This window comes from Tachyglossus aculeatus, chromosome 11, assembly GCF_015852505.1.
Source record: "Tachyglossus aculeatus isolate mTacAcu1 chromosome 11, mTacAcu1.pri, whole genome shotgun sequence".
NCBI lineage: Eukaryota > Metazoa > Chordata > Mammalia > Monotremata > Tachyglossidae > Tachyglossus > Tachyglossus aculeatus.
The window spans coordinates 33,974,840-33,998,396 of NC_052076.1; the positions used below are offsets into that span (position 1 = coordinate 33,974,840).

Consider the following 23,557-nt stretch of genomic DNA (forward strand, 5'->3'; position numbering starts at 1 on the left):
GGGCCTCAGTGAGCTCATCTGGAAAATGGGGATTAAGACTGTGAGCCCCCCGTGGGACAACCTGATCACTTTGTAACCTCCCCAGCGCTTAGAACGGTGCTTTGCACATAGTAAGCGCTTAATAAATGCCATTATTATTATTATTATTATTATTATGTTGATATTTGCTAAGTGCTTACTATGTGCCAAGCACTGTTCTAAGCGCTGGGGTAGATACAAGGTAATCAGGTTGTCCCACGGGGGGCTCACAGTCTTCATCCCCATTTTACAGATGAGGGAACTGAGACACAGAGAAGTTAAGTGACTTGCCCAAGGTCACACAGCTGACGTGGGGCTCCCCAGCACGTGCTCTTTCCGCAGAGCCACACTTGTTTGCAGTGGAGACTGTGGATTGTAAACTCCTTGAGGGCAGGGAATCTATCAATTCTGTTGTACTGTCGTCTCCCAAGCTCTTAGTACAGCGTACAGCAAGCGCTCAATAAATACCATTGATTGAGGGATTATTATCAGCCTTCAAAAGGTATTAAAACTAGGTATGAAAAGAGAAGCAGCGTGGCTTAGTGGAAAGAGTACGTAGGCTTGGGAGTCGGGTCGTGGGTTCTAATCCCGGCTCCGCCGCTTGTCAGCTGTGTGACTTTGGGCAAGTCACTTCACTTCTCTGGGCCTCAGTACCTCATCTGTAAAATGGGGATTAAGACTGTGAGCCCCCCGGGGGACAACCTGATCACCTTGTAACCTCCCCAGCGCTTAGAACAGCGCTTTGCACATAGTAAGCGCTTAATAAATGCCATTATTATTATTATTATTATTATTATTATTCTGTGGGCCTCGGTGACCTCATCTGTAAAATGGGAACTGTGAGCCTTGTATGGGAGGACCTGATGACCTTGTATCTACCCCATTGCTTAGAACAGTGCTTGGCACATAGTAAGTACTTAACAAATACCATTATTATTCTTAAAACTAGGCCAGGCCTGGAAGGGGAGAAAGACACCTCTCTCCTTTCCACCAGCCACTCCAACGATGGCTTCCCCACAACCCCAGGGTTCAATCAATCAATCAATCGTATTTATTGAGCACTTACTGTGTGCAGAGCACTGTACTAAGCGCTTGGGAAGTCCAAGTTGGCAACATCTAGAGACGGTCCCTACCCAACAGTGGGCTCACAGTCTAAACGGGGGAGGCAGAGAACAAAACCAAACATATAAACTAAATAAAATAAATAGAATAGATATGTACAAGTAAAATAAATAAATCAGTAAATCAGTCGGTTGTATTTATTGAGCGCTAACGAGAAGCAGTGTGGCTCAGTTGGAAAGAGCACGGGTTTGGGAGCCAGAGGTCATGGGTTCTAATCCCACCTCCGCCACTTAGCTGTGTGACCTTGGGCAAGTCATTTAACTTCTCTGGGCCTCGGTTACCTCATCTGGAAAATGGGGATGAAGACTGTGAACGCCATGTGGGGCAACTTAATAATAATGATAGCATTTATTAATCGCTTACTATGTGCCAAGCACTGTTCTAAGCGCTAGGGAGGTGACAAGGTGATGGGGTTGCCCCACGTGGGGGCTCACAGTCTTCATCCCCATTTTCCAGATGAGGGAACTGAGGCCCAGAGAAGTGAGGTGACTTGCCCAAAGTCACACAGCTGACAAGTGGCGGAGCTGGGATTTGAACCCATGACCTCTGACTCCAGAGCCCAGGCTCTTTCCACTGAGCCACGCTGCTTCTCCAACCTGATCACCTCGTATCCCCCCAGCGCTTAGAACAGTGCTTTGCACGTAGTAAGTGCTTAACAAATCCCATTATTATTATTATTATTATTATTATTATTATTATTATTAACTAGGTGCGGAGCGCTGTAGTAAGTGCTTGGGAGAATCCAATACAGCAATATAACAGACACATCCCAGGCAGGGCGGTGGTCGCTCTTTAGCGCCTGGTCATTCATTCCATCGTATTTATTGAGCGCTTACTGTGTGCAGAGCACTGTACTAAGCGCTTGGGAAGTACAAGTTGGAATTGAGTGCTGTGGGGGTGGGAGAGGGCCACATGTCTGCTGTGTGACCTTGGGTGAGTCGCTTAACTTCTCTGAGCCTCAGTTCCCTCATCTGGAAAATGGGAATTAAGACTGTGAGCCCCACGTGGGACAACTTGATCACCTTGTATCCCCCCCCAGTGCTTAGAACAGTGCTTCGCACACAGTAAGCGCTTAACAAATGCCATCATTATTATTATTATTGTTATATAATGGCAGCAAGTCCCCCTCGTCCCCCTCTCCAACCCCCCATCTTACCTCCTTCCCTTCCCCACAGCACCTGCATATATGTATATATGTTTGTGCAGATTTATTACTCTATTTATTTATTTATTTTATTTGTACATATCTAATCTATTTATTTTATTTTGTTAGTATGTTTGGTTTTGTTCTCCGTCTCCCCCTTTTAGACTGGGAGCCCACTGTTGGGTAGGGACTGTCTCTAGATGTTGCCAACTTGTACTTCCCAAGCGCTTAGTCCAGTTCTCTGCACACAGTGAGCGCTCAGTAAATACGATTGATGATGATGATATGATTATTATGATTATTATTATGATTATTATATGATTTACTTGTACCTATCTATTCTATTTATTTTATTTTGTTAGTATGTTTGGTTTTGTTCTCTGTCTCCCCCTTCTAGACTGTGAGCCCACTGTTGGGTAGGGACTGTCTCTAGATGTTGCCAATTTGGACTTCCCAAGCGCTTAGTCCAGTGTTCTGCACACAGTAAGCGCTCAATAAATACGTTTGATGATGATGATATGATTATTATGATTATTATTATGATGATATGATTATTATATGATTTACTTGTACCTATTCTATTTATTTTATTTTGTTAGTATGTTTGGTTTTGTTCTCTGTCTCCCCCTTTTCGACTGTGAGCCCACTGTTGGGTAGGGACTGTCTCTCTATGTTGCCAACTTGGACTTCCCAAGCGCTTAGTCCAGTGCTCTGCACACAGTAAGCGCTCAATAAATACGATTGATGATGATGATTATTAACAGCTCCACCCCTATTACTAGCGCTCCTTCAGCTGCCCGGAACGGTCGTCGCGCCGCCGCGCGTTTCCGGCCGGTCCCGGTCCGCCGGCGCACCGCGCCCCCTGCCGGACGGCGCCGCTTCCTTCCCCTTCCGTGTGTTGGTGGGCGGGGCCTCCCCGTCTTGGAGAGCCGCGATTGGCTGAGGCGCTGCGGGGGCGGCGGAGGGGGCGTTGTCCTATTGGCTGTGCCGGCCGTCACTCATCCCCAGCTGGCCCAGGTGGCGGGGGGCCGGGCGGGCCCAGGCCGAGACCAGGTGAGTCCCAGCCTTCCCTGGGGGCCCCTCCCCTCCCCCCCTTCACTTGTCCATATTTACTATTTTATTAATTTTGTTAAATTATGTGCATAACGCTTGTACATATTTATTTTATTTTGTTAATCTGTCTTGTTTTGTTGTTTGTCTCCCCCTTCTAGACTGTGAGCCCGCTGTTGGGTAGGGGCCTACTCTAGATGTTGCCAACTTGTACTTCCCAAGCGCTCAGTCCAGTGCTGTGCACATAGTAAGCGCTCAATAAATACGATTACTTGTACGTATTTATTCTATTTATCTTATTTTGTTAATATGTCTTGTTGTCTGTCTCCCCCTTCTAGACTGTGAGCCCGCTGTTGGGTAGGGACCGTCTCTAGATGTTGCCAACTTGGGCTTCCCAAGCGCTCAGTCCAGTGCTCTGCACACAGTAAGCGCTCAATAAATATGGTTACTTGTACATATTCTATTTTATTTTGTTAATGTGTCTGTTTTGTTCTCTGTCTCCCCCTTCTAGACTGTGAGCCCGCTGTTGGGTAGGGCCCGTCTCTAGATGTTGCCAACTTGGACTTCCCAAGCGCTCAGTCCAGTGCTCTGCACACAGTAAGCGCTCAATAAATACGATTACTTGTACGTATTTATTCTATTTATTTTATTTGGTTTCTATGTTTTGTTTTGTTGTCTGTCTCCACCTTCTAGACAGTGAGCCCGCTGTTGGGTAGGGACTGTCTCTAAATGTTGCCAACTTGGGCTTCCCAAGCGCTCAGTCCAGTGCTCTGCACACAGTAAGCACTCAATAAATACAATTACTTGTACATATTCTATTTTATTTTGTTAATATGTCTTGTTCTGTCGTCTGTCTCCCCCTTCTAGACTGTGAGCCTGCTGTTGGGTAGGGACCGTCTCTAGATGTGGCCAACTTGGACTTCCCAAGCGCTTAGTCCAGTGCTCTGCACACAGTAAGCGCTCGATAAATACGATTACTTGTACATATTTATTTTATTTGGCTTATATGTTTTGTTGTCTGTCTCCCCCTTCTAGACTGTGAGCCCGCTGTTGGGTAGGGACCGTCTCTTGACGTTGCCAACTTGGACTTACCAAGCGCTCAGTACAGGGCTCTGCACACAGTAAGCGCTCAATAAATATGGTTACTTGTACGTATTCTATTTTATTTTGTTAATATGTCTTGTTTTGTCGTCTGTCTCCCCCTTCTGGACTGTGAGCCTGCTGTTGGGTAGGGACCGTCTCTAGATGTGGCCAACTTGGACTTCCCAAGCGCTTAGTCCAGTGCTCTGCACACAGTAAGCGCTCAATAAATACGATTGATTGATTGATGTGACACATCCGCCAAGCTAGCTCTCTTCCTCCCTTCAAAGCCCTACTGAGAGCTCACCTCCTCCAGGAGGCCTTCCCACACTGAGCCCCCTTTTTCCCCTCCTCCTCCCCATCCACCTCCTTCCCCTCCCCACAGCACCTGTATATATGTTTGTACAGATTTATTACTCCATTTATTTTACTTTTACATATTTACTATTCTTTTTACTTTGTTAATGATGTCCCTATAGCTTTAATTCTATTTATTCTGACGATTTTGACACCTGTCCACATGTTGTAATTTGTTGTCTATCTCCCCATCCTAGACTGTGAGCCCGTGGATAGGTAGGGACCGTCTCTAGATGTTGCCGACTTGTACTTCCCAAGCGCTCAGTACAGTGCTCTGCACACAGTAAGCGCTCAGTAAATGCGATTGAATGAATGAATTATTTGTGTGTGTGTGTGAATATAATATATATAATTCTATTGATCTGTTCTGATGGTATTGACGTCTATTTGTTTAGTTGTCCATCTCACCCTTCTAGGCTGGGAACCCGTTGTTGGGTAGGGACCGTCTGTCTATGTTGCCGACTTGTACTTCCCAAGCGCTTAGTACAGTGCTCTGCACACAGTAAGCGCTCAATAAATACAATTGAATGAATGAATAGAGCTTTAATTCTATTTGTTCTGACGATTTTGACACCTGTCTCCGTGTTTTGGTTTGTTTGTCTGTCTCCCCCTTCTAGACTGTGAGCCCATTAATAATAATAATAATAATAATAATAATAATAATAATGGCATTTGTTAAGCGCTTACTATGTGCACGACACTGTTCTAAGCTTGAGGGAGGTTACAAGGTGATCCGGTTGTCCCACGTGGGGCTCACAGTCTTCATCCCCATTTTACAGATGAGGTAACTGAGGCACAGTGAAGTGACTTGCCCAAAGTCACACAGCTGACGATTGGAAGAGTCGGGATTTGAACCCATGACCTCTGACTCCAAAGCCCGGGCACTTTCCACCGAGCCACACTGCTGTTTTGTTGTCCATCTCCCCCTTCTAGACCGTGAGCCCGCTGTTGGGTAGGGACCGTCTCTATCTGTTGCCGACTTGTACTTCCCAAGCGCTTAGTCCAGTGCTCTGCACACAGTAAGCGCTCAAAAAATACGATTGAATGCATGAATGATGATTATGGTATTTGTTAAGCGCTTACTATGTGCAAAGCACTGTTCTAAGCGCGGGCAAGTCTATTCACTTCTCTGGGCCTCAGTTTCCTCAGCCAGAAAATGGGGATTGAGACCGTGAGCCCCCCGTGGGACGGGGGCTGGGGCCTGCTCGATTTGCGTGTGTTCATTCATTCAATCGTATTTAATAAATAATAGTAATAATGATGATGGTATTTGCTAAGCGCTTACTATGTGCCAAGCACTGTTCTAAGCTCCTAATTTAATGAGCGCTGTGTGCAGAGCACTGTACTAAGCGCTTGGAAACTACAAGTCGGTAACAGAGACGGCCCCTACCCAACAACAGGCTCGCGGTCTAGATGTCTTGTTTCCACCCCAGCGCTTAGTACAGTGCTTGGAGCATGGGGAGCGCTTAACAAATATCAACATTATTACCTGTGATCTGCCTCTTCCTGCTTCCTCTCTCCTCTCTATCAGTCATTCGTTCATTGTCGTATTTATTGAGCGCTTACTGTGTGCAGAGCACTGTGCTAAGCGCTTGGAAAGCACAATTCAGCAAATTCAGCCAATACCGTCATTATTACCCGTAATTCATTCATTCAATCGTATTTATTGAGTGCTTACTGTGTGCAGAGCACTGTGCTAAGCGCTTGGAAAGCACAATTCAGCAAATTCAGTCAATACCGTCATTATTACCCGTCATCTGCCTTTTCCTGCTTCCTCTCTCCTCTCTATCAGTCATTCGTTCATTCAGTCGTATTTATTGAGCGCTTACTGTGTGCAGAGCACTGTGCTAAGTGCTTGGAAAGCACAATTCAGCAAATTCAGCCAATACCATCATTATCACCTGTAATTCATTCATTCAGTCGTATTTATTGAGCGCTTACTGTGCACAGAGCACTGTGCTAAGCGCTTGGAAAGCACAATTCAGCAAATTCAGCCAATACCGTCATTATCACCCGTAATTCATTCATTCAGTCGTATTTATTGAGCGCTTACTGTATGCAGAGCACTGTGCTAAGCACTTGGAAAGCACAATTCAGCAAATTCAGTCAATACCGTCATTATTACCTGTAATTCATTCATTCAATCGTATTTATTGAGCGCTTACTGTGTGCAGAGCATTGTGCTAAGCGCTTGGAAAGCACAATTCAGCAAATTCAGTCAATACCATCATTATTACACGTAATTCATTCATTCAGTCGTATTTATTGAGCGCTTACTGTGCGCAGAGCACTGTGCTAAGCGCTTGGAAAGCACAATTCAGCAAATTCAGTCAGTACCGTCATTATTACCCGTAATCTGCCTTTTCCTGCTTCCTCTCTCTTTATCAGTCATTCATTCGTATTTATTGAGTGCCTACTATGTGCAGAGCACTGTACTAAGCGTTCGGGGACGGACGGACAATACAACAGAGTTGGTAGAAAAGTCCCCTGCCCATAAGGAGCTGTAAACGCGTTGTGGGCAGGGAATGTGTCAGTTTATTGTTTTAGTGTATCATCAATCATCAATCGTATTTATTGAGCGCTTACTGTGTGCAGAGCACTGTACTAAGCGCTTGGGAATAATAATGGCATTTATTAAGCGCTTACTGTGTGCAGAGCACTGTACTAAGCGCTTGGGAATAATAATGGCATTTATTAAGCGCTTACTATGTGCAAAGCACTGTTCTAAGCGCTGGGAGGTTACAAGGTGATCAGGTTGTCCCACGGGGAGCTCACAGCCTTAAACCCCATTTTACAGATGAGGGAACTGAGGCCCAGAGAAGTGAAGTGACCTGCCCAAAGTCACACAGCTGGCAATTGGTGGAGCTGGGATTTGAACCCATGACCTCGGACTCTTTTACTCTATTTATTTATTTTATTTGTACATATCTATTCTATTTATTTTATTTTGTTAGTACGTTTGGTTTTGTTCTCTGTCTCCCCCTTTTAGACTGTGAGCCCACTGTTGGGTAGGGACTGTCTCTATATGTTGCCAACTTGTACTTCCCAAGCGCTTAGTACAGTGCTGTGCACATAGTAAGCGCTCAATAAATGCGATTGATGATGATGATGACTCCAAAGCCCATGCTCTTTCCACTGAGCCACGCTGCTTCCCCGAGAGTGTACTCTCCCAAGCGCTTAGTACAGTACTTTGCACGCAGTGAGTGCTAAAGAAATCCGATTAAATGGTTGAATGAGTGAGTGAAAGGAATTTACAGTCTAGAGGGGGAGACAGGCGTTAAAATAAATTATAGGTGTGTTCTTAAGCGCAGTGGGGCTGCGGATGGGGAGAATAGCAAGTCCCAAAGGGTATTTTCTATTTTTCTCTCTGAGTCGCCGCCTTTTAAACTCCCCTCCCACCCCCCGGCTGAGGGCCCTCCTATCGATCGATCGATCGGGAGTATTTATTGAGCGTTTACTGGGTGCTGAGCAAATCTTCTCCACCGACCCTCGCCGTCGTCGCCATTCCTAGGAACCTCTCTCCCCCGGTCCCGGTGACAGAGACGTGGGCCCCCTCCCCGGAGTCCCACCGCCCCAAACCCACTTGCGTTTGTGATCGACTAATGCGGAGGAAATAATCATTCATCCATTCATATTTATTGAGCGCCTACTGTGGGCAGAGCACCGGACTAAGCGCCTGGGAAGTCCAAGTCGGCAACACCGAGAGACGGCCCCTACCCAACAGCGGGCTCGCGGTTCCAATCCCCATTTTCCAGGTGAGGTAACTGAGGCACAGAGAACTTGAGGGACTTGCCCAAAGTCACCCAGCTGACAGCTGACCTCTGATTCCAAAGCCTGCGCTCTTTCCACTGAGCCACGTAGTGATGGCGTTTATTAAGCGCTTGCTATGTGCAAAGCACCGTTCTGAGCGCGGGGGAGGTTACAAGGTGATGAGGTTGTCCCACCTGGGGGGCTCACGGTCTTCATTCCCATTTGACGGATGAGGGAATCGAGGCCCAGAGAAGTGTAGTGACCGGCCCAAATCAATCAATCAATCAATCAATCGTATTTATTGAGCGCTTACTATGTGCAGAGCACTGTACTAAGCGCTTGGGAAGTACAAATTGGCAACATATAGAGACGGTCCCTACCCAACAGTGGGCTCACAGTCTAAAAGGGGGAGACAAAACCAAACATACTAACAAAATAAAATAGAGTAAAATAAGTAAATAGAGTAATAAATCTGTCCAAACATATATACATATATACAGGTGCTGTGGGGAAGGGAAGGAGGTAAGATGGGGGGGATGGAGAGGGGGACGAGGGGGAGAGGAAGGAAGGGGCTCAGTCCGGGAAGGCCTCCTGGAGGAGGTGAGCTCTCAGCAGGGCCTTGAAGGGAGGAAGAGAGCTAGCTTGGTGGATGGGCAGGGGGATTGGGGGCATTCCAGGCCCGGGGGAGGACATGGCCTGGGGGGCGATGGCCCAAAGTCACCCAGCTGACAATGGGTGGAGCCGGGATTTGAACCCGTGACCTCTGACTCCAAAGCCCGGGCTCTTTCCACCGAGCCACGCTGCGAGGGATGTGACCCGCTCTGCAGCTCCCCGACTCCCGGCCCCGCAGTCCAGTGTGTTTGGGTTTTGATTGTTCTTAAAGTTCGCCCTCCTTCCTCCCCCTTCCTTCTGTGCCCGCGGCGGGCACTGGGCAGCCCCGCCACCCCTCACCCTCCTCTTCTTCCCTCCCTCCCTCCGCAGGCTATGCCACCGCCCGCCAAGGTCCCCTGCCAGGAGGGGCTGACGTTGCAGTGCGAGTGGGGGCCCTGCCGCTTCGTGGGGGCGGCCATGGAGGAGTTCTGTGAGCACGTCACCCAACACCTGCGGCAGCACCTGCGCGGCCCCGAGGTCGGCGAGGACGAGGAGGTGGACCCGCTGGGTGAGTGGGGAGCGTCAGGGAAAGTTATGGCGGGGCGGGGGGTCCCCCTCTTCCCGCCGGCCCTCGCCCCCCGGGGCCGACGGAGCGGGACCGGTACCATCATCATCATCATCAATCTTATTTATTGAGGGCTTACTATGTGCAGAGCACTGTACTAAGCGCTTGGGAAGTACAAGTTGGCAATCAATCAATCGTATTTATTGAGCGCTTACTATGTGCAGAGCACTGTACTAAGCGCTTGGGAAGTCCAACTTGGCAACATCTAGAGACAGTCCCTACCCAACAGTGGGCTCATAGTCTAAAAGGGGGAGACAGAGAACAAAACCAAACATACTAACAAAATAAAATAAATAGGATAGATATGTACAAGTAAAATAAATAGAGTAATAAATACGTACAACCATATATACAGGTGCTGTGGGGAAGGGAAGGAGGTAAGATGGGGGGGATGGAGAGGGGGACGAGGGGGAGAGGAAGGAAGGGGCTCAGTCTGGGAAGGCCTCCTGGAGGAGGTGAGCTCTCAGCAGGGCCTTGGGTACCGACCTTTTAGACTGTGAGCCCACCGTTGGGTAGGGACTGTCTCTATACGTTGCCAATTTGGACTTCCCAAGCGCTTAGTCCAGTGCTCTGCACATTGTAAGCGCTCAATAAATACGACTGATGATGATGACGGGGCAGAGACTAGTAGTCTCCGGGACTCGGGCCCTGCCACCCCCCCTCTCCGGCGCCCTCCTCCCTCTCCTTTGACTACCCCGGGGGGCCGGCGGGGCCGCCCCCCGTCCCCGTTCCCTTCCAGCGGAGGAGTTCTCGTGCCTGTGGCAGGAGTGCGGCTTCTGCTCCCCCGCCAGCTCGGCCGACCTGATCCGCCACGTCTACTTCCACTGCTACCACACCAAGCTGAAGCAGTGGGGGCTGCGGGCCCTGCGGGGCCAAGCCGGGCTCAGCCCCTGCCTCCTGGATTTCCAGAGCCGCAACATCGTTCCCGACGTCCCGGACCACTTCCTGTGCCTGTGGGAGCACTGCGAGGTCGGACCGTCAAGTCGTATTTACCGTCGTCGTATATATATTTATATATATATTTGTCGTCTGTGCAGAGACGCGGCGGGTGTTGTACAGATTTACTATTTTATTTTGTTAATATGTTTTGTTTTGTTGTCGGTCTGCCCCTTCTAGACTGTGAGCCCGCCTTTGGGTAGGGACCGTCTCTGTATGTTGCCAACTTGGACTTCCCAAGGGCTTAGTCCAGTGCTCTGCACACAGTAAGCGCTCAATAAATAATAATAATAATAATGGCATTTGTTAAGCGCTTACTATGTGCAGAGCACCGTTCTAAGCGCTGGGGGGGGTTACAAGGTGATCAGGTTGTCCCACGGGGGGCTCACAGTCTTAATCCCCATTTTACAGATGAGGGAACTGAGGCTCAGAGAAGTTAAGCCAGACTGAGCCCCTTCCTTCCTCTCCCCCTCGTCCCCCTCTCCATCCCCCCATCTTACCTCCTTCCCTTCCCCACAGCACCTGTATATATGTATATATGGTTGTACATATTTATTACTCTATATTTATTTATTTATTTATTTTACTTGTACATTTCTATCCTACTTATTTTATTTTGTTGGTATGTTTGGTTTTGTTCTCTGTCTCCCCCTTTTAGACTGTGAGCCCACTGTTGGGTAGGGGCTGTCTCTATGTGTTGCCACCTTGTACTTCCCAAGCGCTTAGTACAGTGCTCTGCACATAGTAAGCGCTCAGTAAATACGACTGATTGATTGATTAAGCGACTTGCCCAAGGTCACACAGCAGACGTGTGGGGGAGTCGGGATTCGAACCCATGACCTCCGACTCCAAAGCCCGGGCTCTTTCCGCTGAGCCACGCTGCTTCATTCAATACCATTGAATGAATGAGTGAATGAATGAATGAGCGCTTCCTGCGAGCGGGGCACTGGACTGAGCGCTTGGGAGAGGGGTCGGTTGGGGGCCCGGCGGGGACTTTCGGCTCCGTCGCGGAGCTCCGGCAGAGGCCCGGCTCTTGCCCGCTGTGGCCGATTGAATCGGAGCAAGGCCCGGCAGCGAGCGGGTACCTGCGGACTGGCAGCCCTCAGGCTCGGGGCCCCGCCATCACCCCTGCCCTCTTCCCGTTCCCCTCCAGAGCTCCTTCGACAATCCCGAGTGGTTCTACCGGCACGTGGAGACGCACAGTTTGTGCTGTGAATACCGGGCGGCCGGCAAGGAGAACCACGTGGTGCTCTGTGGCTGGAAAGGTAGGATTTTCTGCCTTTTAAGGTATCCGTTAGACGCTTCCAAATCTGCCAAGCACCGTACCGATGGTGCTGGGAATACCGGGCAGCCAGCAAGGAGAACCACGTGGTGCTCTGTGGCTGGAAAGGTAGGATTTTCTGCTTCTAAGGTATCTGTTAGACGCTTCCAAATCTGCCAAGCACCGTACCGATGGTGCTGGGAATACCGGGCAGCCGGCGAGGAGGACCACGCGGTGCTCTGTGGCTGGAAAGGTGGGATTTTCTGCTTTTTAAGATACCTGTTAGACGCTTACAATCCGCCAAGCACCGTACCGAGTGCTGGGGTATTTCATTCATTCGTTCAGTCGTATTTATTGAGCGCTTACTGTGTGCAGAGCACTGTACTATCAATCAATCAATCGTATTTATTGAGCGCTTACTGTGTGCAGAGCACTGTACTATCAATCAATCAATCAATCGTATTTATTGAGCGCTTACTATACGGTGCTGGGGTATTTCATTCATTCGTTCAGTCGTATTTATTGAGCGCTTACTGTGTGCAGAGCACTGTACTATCAATCAATCAATCAATCGTATTTATTGAGCGCTTACTGTGTGCAGAGCACTGCACTATCAATCAATCAATCAATCAATCGTATTTATTGAGCGCTTACTATGTGCAGAGCACTGTACTAAGCGCTTGGGAAGTACAAATTGGCAACATCTAGAGACAGTCCCTACCCAACAGGGGGCTCACAGTCTAAAAGGGGGAGACAGAGAACAAAACCAAACATACTAACAAAATAAAATAAATAGGATAGATGTGTACAAGTAAAATAAATAAATAAATAGAGTAATAAATATGTACAAATATATATACATATATACAGATATACTGAGCGCTTGGGAAGTACAAGTTCCACAGTTTTAGACTGTGAGCCCACTGTTGGGTAGGGACTGTCTCTATATGTTGCCAACTTGTACTTCCCAAGCGCTTAGTACAGTGCTCTGCACACAGTAAGCGCTCATTAAATACGATTGATTGATTGATTACAAGTTGGCAACATATAGAGACGGTCCTACCCATCAGTGGGCTCACAGTCTAGAAGGGGGAGACAGGGAACAAAACCAAACATATTAACCAAATAAAATAAGTAGAATAAATATGTACCAGTAAAATAAATAAATAGAGTGATAAATCCGTACAAACATATATACAGGTGCTGTGGGGAAGGGAAGGAGGTAAGGCGGGGGGGATGGAGAGGGGGCTCAGTCTGGGAAGGCCTCAAACCAATCAGGTTGGTCACATCCCGTGTTTATTCATTCGGTCGTATTTATTGAGGGCTTACTGTGGGTAAGCTCTCGGGAGAGTACAATAGGACAATAAACAGACACATTTTCTGCCCACAGTGAGCTCACAGTCTGGGGGGGAGACTGACAGTAATAGAAATAAATACGATTGATTGATTACAAGTTGGCAACGTATAGAGACAGTCCTACCCATCAGTGGGCTCACCGTCTAGAAGGGGGAGACAGAGAACAAAACCAAACGTATTAACCAAATAAAATAAGTAGAATAAATATGTACCGGTAAAATAAATAAATAGAGTAATAAATCCGTACAAACATAGATACAGGTGCTGTGGGGAAGGGAAGGAGGTAAGGCGGGGGGGATGGAGAGGGGGCTCAGTCTGGGAAGGCCTCAAACCAATCAGGCTGGTCACATCTTGTGTTTATTCATTCATTCCGTCGTATTTATTGACGGCTTACTGTGGGTAAGCTCTCAGGAGAGTACAATAGGACAATAAACAGACGCATTTTCTGCCCACAGTGAGCTCACCGTCTAGAGGGGGAGACTGACGGTAATAGAAATAAAGTACAGCTACAGACATAAGTGCTGTGGGGCTGGGAGGGGGAGATGAATAAAGGGAGCAAGTCAGGGGGACGCAGAAGGGAAAAATGGGGTCTAGTCAGGAAAGGCCTCGTGGAGGAGATGGGCCTTCAGTGTGGCTCAGTGGAAAGAGCCCGGGCTTTGGAGTCAGAGGTCATGGGTTCGAATCCTGGCTCCGCCAATTGTCAGCTGTGTGACTCTGGGCAAGTCACTTCACTTCTCTGGGCCTCAGTTACCTCATATGTAAAATGGGGATGAAGACCGTGAGCCCCCCGTGGGACAACCTGATCACCTTGTAACCTCCCCAGCGCTTAGAACAGTGCTTTGCACATAGTAAGCCCTTCATAAATGCCATTATTATTATTATTATTATTATTAAGGCTCTGAAGGCAGGGAGAGTAAATCGTCTGTTGGATTTGAGGAAGGAGGGTGTTCCAGGACTGGCAGGATGTGGGAGAGGGGTTGGCGGCGAGATGGAAGTCCGGTGAGAAGGTTAGTATGTTTGGTTTTGTTCTCTGTCTCCCCTTTTTAGACTGTGAGCCCACTGTTGGGTAGGGACCGTCTCTATATGTTACCCATTTGTACTTCCCAAGCGCTTAGTACAGTGCTCTGCACATAGTAAGCGCTCAATAAATACGATTGATGATGATGATGATTAGAGGAACCAAGTGAGCCGCCCGGGTTGTAGTAGGAGAGCAGCCAGGTGAGGTAGGAGGGGGCAAGGGGATTGACTGCTTTAAAGCCAATGCAGAGGAGTTTCTGTCTGATGCTGAGGTGAAGGTGCAACCCCTGGAGGTGCTTGAGGAGTGGGGAAAACAAGGCCTGAAAGTTTTTGTAGAAAAATGATCGGGGCAGCGGAGTGATGTATGGACTGGAGTCGGGAGAGGGGAGGTCAGCAGGGAGGCTGATACAGCAGTCGAGGTGGGAGAGGAGAGGCCATTGTATTAACGTGGTAGCAATTTGGATGGAGAGGAGGAGGCCGACCTGGACCGTGTCCCACCGGGGCTCACGGTCAATCCCCATTTTCGGATGAGGTCACTGAGGCCCAGAGAAGTGACGTGGCTTCCCCAAGATCACACAGCAGACAAGTGGCAGAGCCGGGCTTAGGAGCCAAGTCCTTCCGACTCCTGGGCCCGTGCTCTGTCAATCAATCAATCGATCAATCAATCGTATTTATTGAGCGCTTACTGTGTGCAGAGCACTGGACTAAGCGCTTGGGAAGTCCAAGCTGGCAACATATAGAGACAGTCCTCCAGGCAACACTGCTTCTACGTTTCCCGTCCCCTTCCCTTTCCCTCAGGCCAGCAGGCAAGCAACCTCCCTCCCTGGGGGTCCTCCCCGTCCCCGCTGCGGCCCCGGGGTGGGGACCCTGACCCTCCGCCCCCCTCTCGCCCTCTCCCAGACTGCGACTGCACCTTCAAGGGCCGCTGCAAGCTGCGGGAGCATCTGCGCAGTCACACGCAGGAGAAGGTGGTGGCCTGTCCCACGTGCGGGGGCATGTTCGCCAACAACACCAAATTCTTCGACCACATCCGCCGCCAGACCGCGTTGGACCGTGAGATGGGGCTGGGGGAGGGGGTGGCCATCACGGGGGGGAGGCGTGAGGGTGGGGAGGGGGGTCCCCGGGCCCTTCCCGCCCCCCTCCCCAGCTCGCTCTTCCATTCCCTTCCGTCCACCGCTCCCAGAGCAGCGTTTCCAGTGCTCCCACTGCTCCAAGAGGTTTGCCACGGAGCGGCTGCTGCGGGACCACATGCGCAACCACGGTGAGTGGGCGGTCGGCCCCGAGACGGCTGCCGGGGTCCGTGGGCAGCGGCGCTCAATAAATACGATTGAATGAAGTAAGGGGTTCATAGCCGACGTAGGAGGGAGAACAGAGCGCTTAACAAATACCATTATTATTATTGTTTCTAGACTGTGAGCCCACTGTTGGGTAGGGACTGTCTCTATATGCTGCCAACTTGGACTTCCCAAGCGCTTAGTCCAGTGCCCTGCACACCGTAAGCGCTCAATAAATACGATTGAATGAATGAATGAAGTCACTCAACCTGTCCGAGCCTCAGTGACCGAGGGGAGGGCCCCTTTAAGGGGACAGGCAGATGGACGGCGTGGCTCAGTGGCAAGAGCCCGGGCTTTGGAGTCCGAGGGCGTGGGTTCGAATCCTGGCTCTGCCCCTTGCCTGCTGCTTGACTTTGGGCAAGTCACTTCATCATCATCATCAATCGTATTTATTGAGCGCTTACTATGTGCAGAGCACTGTACTAAGCGCTTGGGAAGTCCAAATTGGCAACATATAGAGGCAGTCCCTACCCACCAGTGGGCTCACAGTCTAAAAGGGGGAGACAGAGAACGAAACCAAACATACTAACAAAATAAAATAAATAGGATAGAGATGTAATAAATAGGATCTGGGCCTCAGTTCCCTCATCTGGAAAATGGGGATGAAGACTGGGAGCCCCCCGGGGGACCACCTGATCACCTTGTAACCTCCCCAGCGCTTAGAACAGTGCTTTGCCCGTAGTAAGCGCTTAATAAATGCTATCGTTATTATGATGGGCGGCCGGGACTGCTGGCTTTCGTCCCGTCCGCGACCCCCCCCGCCCTGCGCCCTTAGTGAACCACTACAAATGCCCGCTCTGCGACATGACGTGCCCGCTGCCCTCCTCCCTGCGCAACCACATTCGCTTCCGCCACAGCGACGACCGGCCCTTCAAGTGTGACTACTGCGACTACAGGTCAGGGTGGGAGGCCTGGGGCGGGCGGGCGGGCGGGACTGGTCCGTGGCGGGGGCCTCTAACGCCCCTGTCACGTCACCCCCCAACCCTCCACCCCCCCACCGTCCCGGCCAGCTGCAAGAACCTCATCGACCTGCGCAAACACCTGGACACGCACAGCAAGGAGCCGGCCTACCGCTGCGAATTCGAGGGCTGCGACTTCAGCGCCCGCTCCCTCTGCTCCATCAAATCCCATTACCGCAAAGTCCACGAGGTCGGTGGAGCCGGGGAGGGTGGCGGGAGGGGGCCCCGTCCCTCCCCCTTCCTCACCACTCACTGTCCCCCCCGCTCCGCCGCGCCCCGGCACCCCTTGCAGGGTGATTCGGAGCCCCGGTACAAGTGTCACGTGTGTGACAAGTGTTTCACCCGCGGCAACAACCTCACCGTCCACCTGCGCAAAAAGCACCAGTTCAAGTGGCCGTCAGGGCACCCGCGCTTCAGGTGAGACGAGACCCTCCGCACCCCGCCTGGCCCCGGCCCCCGGGGGAGGAAGAGGCCGCCGGTCCCAAATGGGAGGCCGCGGGAGGGACGTAGGGGCTGGCAGTCTGATGGAAGAGACGGGGACACATTCTGGGTGCTGAGGGAGGGGAGAAAGGCCTGTAGAGCGAGGGGCAAACGGATCTAAAAGACACCAAAGATCCCTAAAGACAGAGCCGTAAGGATCCGGTCGCCCTGGGACCTGGACGGAGAAGGGACCGGTCCAGTGGGGCGAGGGAAGAAGACTTTTCCGCCCAGGGCGCTTTCGCGCTTGGTGTGTGGAGCGAGAGGAGAGAGTGTGGGTTCGGTGGCTCCCCGCGGGCCTCGCGCTAACGCCCGCCGCCCCCCCAAGGTACAAGGAGCACGAAGACGGCTACATGCGGCTGCAACTGGTGCGCTACGAGAGCGTGGAGCTGACAGAGCAGCTGCTCAAGGAGAGGGAGAAGCAAGATGGGGACGGGGAAGGGCCGGGCCAGGCCGCGGAGGAGGAGGAGGAGGCCGGGGCCCCGGGCGAGGGCAGCCTGCAGGACGTCATCCTGGAGCCCGTGCCCGGTGAGGAGGAGGAGGAGGGGGCCACCGAGGAGGCCCTCCCCGCCCCCCAGGGCCCCCCCAGCCCCGTCATCCACGTGGTGAACCGGAAGAACGCTCGGGGCGAGAACGAGACCGTCTACTACGTCCTGGCCACGGCCCCACCGGCCGAGCGGCCCCCGCCGCAGCCCGAGCCGCCCGAGCCCGAGGGCGGCGTCATGGAGCGGCTGCGGCGCACGGCCGAGGAGCTGGGCATCCAGATCGTGTGAGGGGGGCCGGTCCCCGCCGCGGCCCCCGGGCCGCTGCTGGCCTCGCGCCTCTCCCCGCGGCCCTGCCCTCTCCGTCCGGCCCGAGGAAACGGCCCTGGCGCGGCCAGGAAGGGAGAGGTGGGAGAGCCGGGGGGTAGAGTGGGCGTGGGTGGGAGTCCACCCGGGGGGCCAGCTTGCCCCCCGCCCAGCTGTGCAAGGGTGCATTGGGAATTAAAGAGTGAAGCGCCTGGCTTTTTGGCTGACCGTTCCTGTAGGGGCTGCCGGGGTCAGTGGGAGGGAGGGCCAGCTCGGGGAACTGGGCACGTTTCTGCGTTGGGACTGGGGGGCTCCTGGCGGGCGCGGTTGTGCCCGCCGAGGGCTGTGAGGCGGTAAACGGGAGGGGGTCCCAGACGTCAGAGCGGACGGGGCGTCCCAAGCCGGCTGGCTGGGAGCCCAGATTGGCCTAAACTGGGGCCCCCCGGGGCCACAGACCTTCCAACCCCTCTCTAGTCGGGGGGCCTGGTCTCCCTCCCTCCATTGTGCTGCACTGCGGCAGCGATGCCCACCGAGTCCTGCATGGGGGCAAAGTGGCGGGGGGAGGCCCTCTCACCCTTACTCCTGCCACTACTAATTATAATTATGGTGGTATTTAAGTACAAGTAATCGTATTTATTGAGCACTTACTGTGTGCAGAGCACTGGACGAAGCGCTTGGGAAGTCCAAGTTGGCAACATAGAGAGACGGTCCCTACCCAACAGCGGGCTCACGGGCTAGAAGGGGGAGACAGACGACAAAACAAGACGTACTACGATTGACATAATCGTAAGACATAATACGATTGAATGATATTAACAAAATAAAATAAATAGAATAGATATGTACAAGTAATTGTATTGAGCGCTTACTGTGTGCAGAGCACTGGACTTAGCGCTTGGGAAGTCCAAGTTGGCAACATAGAGAAACGGTCCCTACCCAACAGCGGGCTCGCAGGCTAGAAGGGGGAGACAGACGACAAAACAAGACGTATTAACAAAATAAAATAAATAGAATAAATATGTACAAGTAATCTCATTTATTGAGTGCTTGCTGTGTGCAGAGCACTGGACTAAGTGCTTGGGAAGTCCAAGTTGGCAACATATAGAGATGGTCCCTACCCAACAGTGGGCTCATAGTCCCTTCCCCACAGCACCTGTATATATGTATATATGTTTGTACATATTTATTACTCTATTTTACCTGTACATGTCTATTCTATTTATTTTATTTTGTTAGTATGTTTGGTTTTGTTCTCTGTCTCCCCCTTTTAGACTGTGAGCCCACTGTTGGGTAGGGACTGTCTCTATATGTTGCCAACTTCTACTTCCCAAGCGCTTAGTACAGTGCTCTGCACACAGTAAGCGCTCAATAAATACAATTGATTGATTGATTGATAGAAGGGGGAGCCAGATGACAAAACAAGATATATAAGCCAAATAAAATAAATAGAATAAATATGTACAAGTAATCGCATTTATTGAGCGCTTACTGTGTGCAGAGCACTGGACTAAGCGCTTGGGAAGTCCAAGTTGGCAACACCTAGAGACAGTCCCTACCCAACAGCGGGCTCACAGGCTAGAAGGGGGAGACAGACAACAAAACTATGTGCCAGATACTGTTCTAAGCACTGGGGTGGACACAGTCCCTGTCCCACTTGGGGCTCACAGTCTCAAGATTCCCGGATTGGGGAATCAGAGGTCATGGGTTCTAATCCCGGATCTGCCACTTGGCAGCTGGGTGACCTTGGGGAAGTCACTTCACTTCTCTCATCTGGAAAATGGGGATGAAGACCATGAGCCCCCCGTGGGACAACCTGATCACCTTGTAACCTCTGCAGCGCTTAGAAAACTGCTTTGCACATAGTAAGTGCTTCATAAATACCATTAAAAAAAATCCCCGTCTTACAGATGATGATGATGGCATTTATTAAGCACTTACTTACTCCCCCTTTTAGACTGTGAGCCCACTGTTGGGTAGGGACTGTCTCTATATGTTGCCAACTTGTACTTCCCAAGCGCTTAGTACAGTGCTCTGCACACAGTAAGCGCTCAATAAATACGATTGATTACTATGTGCAAAGCAATCAATCAATCAATCGTATTTATTGAGCACTTACTATGTGCAGAGCACTGTACTAAGCGCTTGGGAAGTACAAAAGCCCTGTTCTAAGCGCTGGGGAGGTTACAAGGTGATCAGGTTGTCCCACGGGGGGCTCACAGTCTTCCTCCCCATTTTACAGATGAGGCAACTGAGGCACAGAGAAGTGAAGGGACTTGCCCAAAGTCACACAGCTGACAAGTGGCAGTTTTGGGGCAGGGCTGGATGGCAACCTGCTCTAAATGCTCCAATAATCAGAATCCTAATGGTAGTGGTGTCTGGTAAGCCCTTACTGTGTGGTAAGCACCGCTGTAAAGGGCTAGAGGAGAGACGAGATAATGGGGCCAAACAGAGGCCAGTGTCACGTCATGGTGACTGTGCTGGTCTCCCCTGCCTTCTTTCCCTATCAGGGGGCTCAGATGGCCAGGCAGAGGTGGCGGGGCGCTTCCAGTCCAGATGCCTGAATCCCTGGACACTTAGTCCCCCCACTGCCCTCCGAACCCCGGGGGTCGATATTTAGGCGAAAGAGCCCGGGATGTGGGCTCTAAATCAGTCAATCAATCAATCAATCGTATTTATTGAGCGCTTACCGCGTGCAGAGCACTGGACTAAGCGCTTGGGAAGTCCAAGTTGGCAACATATGAAGACGGGCCCTACCCAACAGCGGGCTCACAGTCTAGAAGGGGGAGACAGAGAACCAAACCAAACATACTAACAAAATAAAATAAATGGAATAGATATGGACAAGTAAAATAAATCCGGCTCTGCCACTTGTCCGCTGTGTGACCTTGGGCTAGTCACTTAATAATAGTAATGATGATGGCGTTTATTAAGCGCTTACTATGTGCAAAGCACCGTTCTAAGCGCTGGGGAGGTTACAGGGTGATCAGGTGGTCCCCCGTGGGGCTCTAGACTGGCCTCCTAGACTGTGAGCCCACTGTTGGGTGGGGACCGTCTCTATATGTTGCCAATTTAAGCGCTGAGTACAGTGCTCTGCACACAGTAAGCGCTCAATAAGTACGACTGAATAATCGGGTTGTCCCACGGGGGGCTCACAGTCTTCATCCCCATTTTACAGATGAGGTCACTGAGGCCCAGAGAATAATAATGGCATTTATTAAGCGCTTACTATGTGCAAAGCACTGTTCTAAGCGCTGGGGAGGTTACAGGGTGATCAGGTTGTCCCACAGGGGGCTCCCAGTCTTCATCCCTATTTTCCAGATGAGGTAACTGAGGCCCAGAGAAGCGAAGTGACTTGCCCAAAGTCACCCAGCTGACAAGTGGCAGAGTCGGCATTTGAACCCATGACTTCTGACTCCAAAGTCCGGGCCCTTTTGCACTGAGCCACGCTGAGGCGGTCCCGCCCCCTCCTCAGCCCCTTCCCCGAGGAGGGCCGGGGGGGACCAGCGGGCAGCGCCGGGAGGATGGAGGGAGGGAGGGAGGGAGGGGCGAGGGGGGGGATGGAGGGGGGATGGAGGGCTGGGGGGGGACGCAGGGCGGGGGGCTTGGCAGGCCGGGGAGGGGGCCGGGGGGAAGCCGCTGGCAAGAAGGAGAAGCTGGAGAAGAGGCGGCGGCTGGGCTTTGACTGCTAGTAACCTCACTGCTGCAGAGACACGCTCAGCAGCAGCGGCCTCTCTCTCTCTCTCTCTCTCTCTCTCTCTCTCTCTCTCTCTCTCTCTCTCTCTCTCTCTCTCCGCCCCCCCTCCTCCTCCTCCCTCCTCTTCTTCTTCCTTCTCTTTCTCTCCCACCCCTCCTCGTCCTCCTCCTTTCCCCCTCCTCCTCCTTTTCCTTCTTCCCCCTCCTCCTCCCCATTCTCTTCTTCTTCTTCCTCCTCCTCCTGCCCCTCCTCCTCTCCATCCTCGTCCTTCTCCCTTCTCCTCTTCTTTCTTCCTCCTCCTTCTCCTGCCCCTCCTCCCCATCCTCGTCCTCCTCCCTTCTCTTCCTTCTTCCCTCTACCTCCCTTCTCCTCATCCTCTTCCTCCTCCTCCTCCTGCCCCTCCTCTCCATCCTCGTCCTCTTACCTCTCTCTCCTCTTCCTTCTCCCCTTCCCTTCTCCCTCCTCCTCTTCCTTCTTCCCCCTCCTCCTCCCCATCCTCTTCTTCCTCCTCTTCTCCTGCCCCTCCTCTCCATCCTCATCCTCCTCCCTCTCCATCCTCTTCCTTCTCCTCCTCTTCCTTCTTCCCCCTCCACCTCCCCATCCTCTTCTTCCTCCTCCTCCTGCCCCTCCTCCCCATCCTTGTTCTCCTCCCTTCTCCCTCCTCTTCCTACTTTTTCTCCTCCCTTCTCCTCCTCTTCTTTCTTCCCCCTCCTCCCCATCCTCTTCTTCTTCCTCCTCCTCTTCCTCCTCCCTTCTCCTCCTCTTCCTCCTCCCCCTCCTTCTCTCCATCCTCTTCTTCCTCCTCCTTCTCCTCCTCCCCATCCTCTTCCTCCTCCTTCTCCCCGTCCTCCTCCTCTCCTTTTTCTCCTCTTCCTCCCCATCCTCTTCCTCCTCCTCCCCTCCTTTTTTCTTCCCTCTTCCTCCTCCTCCCCTCCTCCTTCCCCCATCTTCTTCTTCCTCCTCCTCCCTCCTCTTCCTCCTTCTCCTTCCCCCTCCTTCTCCTCTCCGCCTCCTCCTGTTTCTCCCTTCCTTCTTCTCCCACCCCTCCTTCCCATCCTCTTCCTCCTCTCTTCTACCTCCTCCTCTTCCTCCTCTTCCTCCCTCCCCGGACCAGCCCTGGGGTTCTCTGTCCCTGAGGGCAGGTGACAGGTGGAGCCCGGCCCGGGTTGGCAGACGGTGCCCGGTAGAGGAGGGGCCCACCTCACTCTGAGTGCCTGGGCAGGCCTGGGAGGGCACGGGTGGGCACGGGAGGGGGGCATGGGCACAATTAATCAATCAATCAATCGTATTTATTGAGCACTTACTATGTGCAGAGCACTGTACTAAGCGCTTGGAAAGTACAAATTGGCAACATATAGAGACAGTCCCTACCCAACAGTGGGCTCACAGTCTAAAAGGTGCACACACACCGAGCACACACCTAACGGCCTCCACATGGTTGGATGAGAAGCAGCGTGGCGCAGTGGCAAGAGCCCGGGCTTTGGAGTCAGAGGTCATGGGGTCAAGTCCCGGCTTCACCAATTGTCCACTGTGTGGCTTTGGGCAAGTCACTTCACTTCTCTGTGCCTCAGTTCCCTCATCTGGAAAATGGGGATGAAGACTGTGAGCCCCACGTGGGACAACCTGCTCACCTTGTATCACCCCAGTGCTTAGAATGGTGCTTTGCACATAGTAAGCACTTAACAAATACTATTATTATTATTAATATTATGAGAAGCAGCGTGGCTCAGTGGCAAGAGCCCGGGCTTGGAGTCAGAGGTCATGGGTTCAAGTCCCAGCTCCGCCAATTGTCCACTGTATGACTTTGGGCAAGTCACTTAACTTCTCTGTACCTCAGTTCCCTCATCTGTAAAATGGGGATGAAGACTGTGAGCCCCATGTGGGACAACCTGCTCACCTTGTATTCCCCCAGTGCTTAGAACAGTGCTTTGCACATAGTAAGTGCTTAACAAATACTATTATTATTATTATTATTATGAGAAGCAGCATGGCTCAGTG

At 51.5% G+C, this 23,557-nt stretch overlaps 1 protein-coding gene across 4 annotated transcripts; it reads left to right on the forward strand.

Annotated features, from left to right (window-relative positions):
• Positions 1-3,293: 3,293 nt before the first annotated feature.
• On the forward strand, positions 3,294-18,080 carry LOC119934374 (histone H4 transcription factor). Of its 4 annotated transcripts, none has more exons than XM_038753847.1 (10): positions 3,294-3,337; positions 9,503-9,680; positions 10,477-10,706; positions 11,827-11,938; positions 15,208-15,360; positions 15,491-15,568; positions 16,417-16,537; positions 16,652-16,790; positions 16,893-17,017; positions 17,406-18,080. In XM_038753847.1, exons 2-10 carry the CDS (start codon positions 9,506-9,508, stop codon positions 17,848-17,850), a joined length of 1,578 nt encoding a protein of 525 aa, XP_038609775.1. In that variant the 5' UTR covers positions 3,294-3,337; positions 9,503-9,505; the 3' UTR covers positions 17,851-18,080. The 4 variants fall into 4 exon arrangements, with proteins under 4 accessions (XP_038609775.1, XP_038609774.1, XP_038609776.1 ...); XM_038753846.1 differs by lacking the exon at positions 3,294-3,337 and adding an exon at positions 8,491-8,526; XM_038753848.1 differs by lacking the exons at positions 3,294-3,337; positions 9,503-9,680; positions 10,477-10,706; positions 11,827-11,938 and adding an exon at positions 12,004-12,063.
• Positions 18,081-23,557: the final 5,477 nt, after the last annotated feature.

Excerpts from the sequence above, each read along its gene's own strand:
- LOC119934374 (XM_038753847.1), top strand. The coding sequence starts at position 9,506 with ATGCCACCGCCCGCCAAGGTCCCCTGCCAGGAGGGGCTGACGTTGCAG. Across the intron at positions 9,681-10,476 it reads CGAGGAGGTGGACCCGCTGG|CGGAGGAGTTCTCGTGCCTG; the intron begins GTGAGTGGGGAG and ends GTTCCCTTCCAG. Across the intron at positions 15,569-16,416 it reads GGACCACATGCGCAACCACG|TGAACCACTACAAATGCCCG; the intron begins GTGAGTGGGCGG and ends CTGCGCCCTTAG.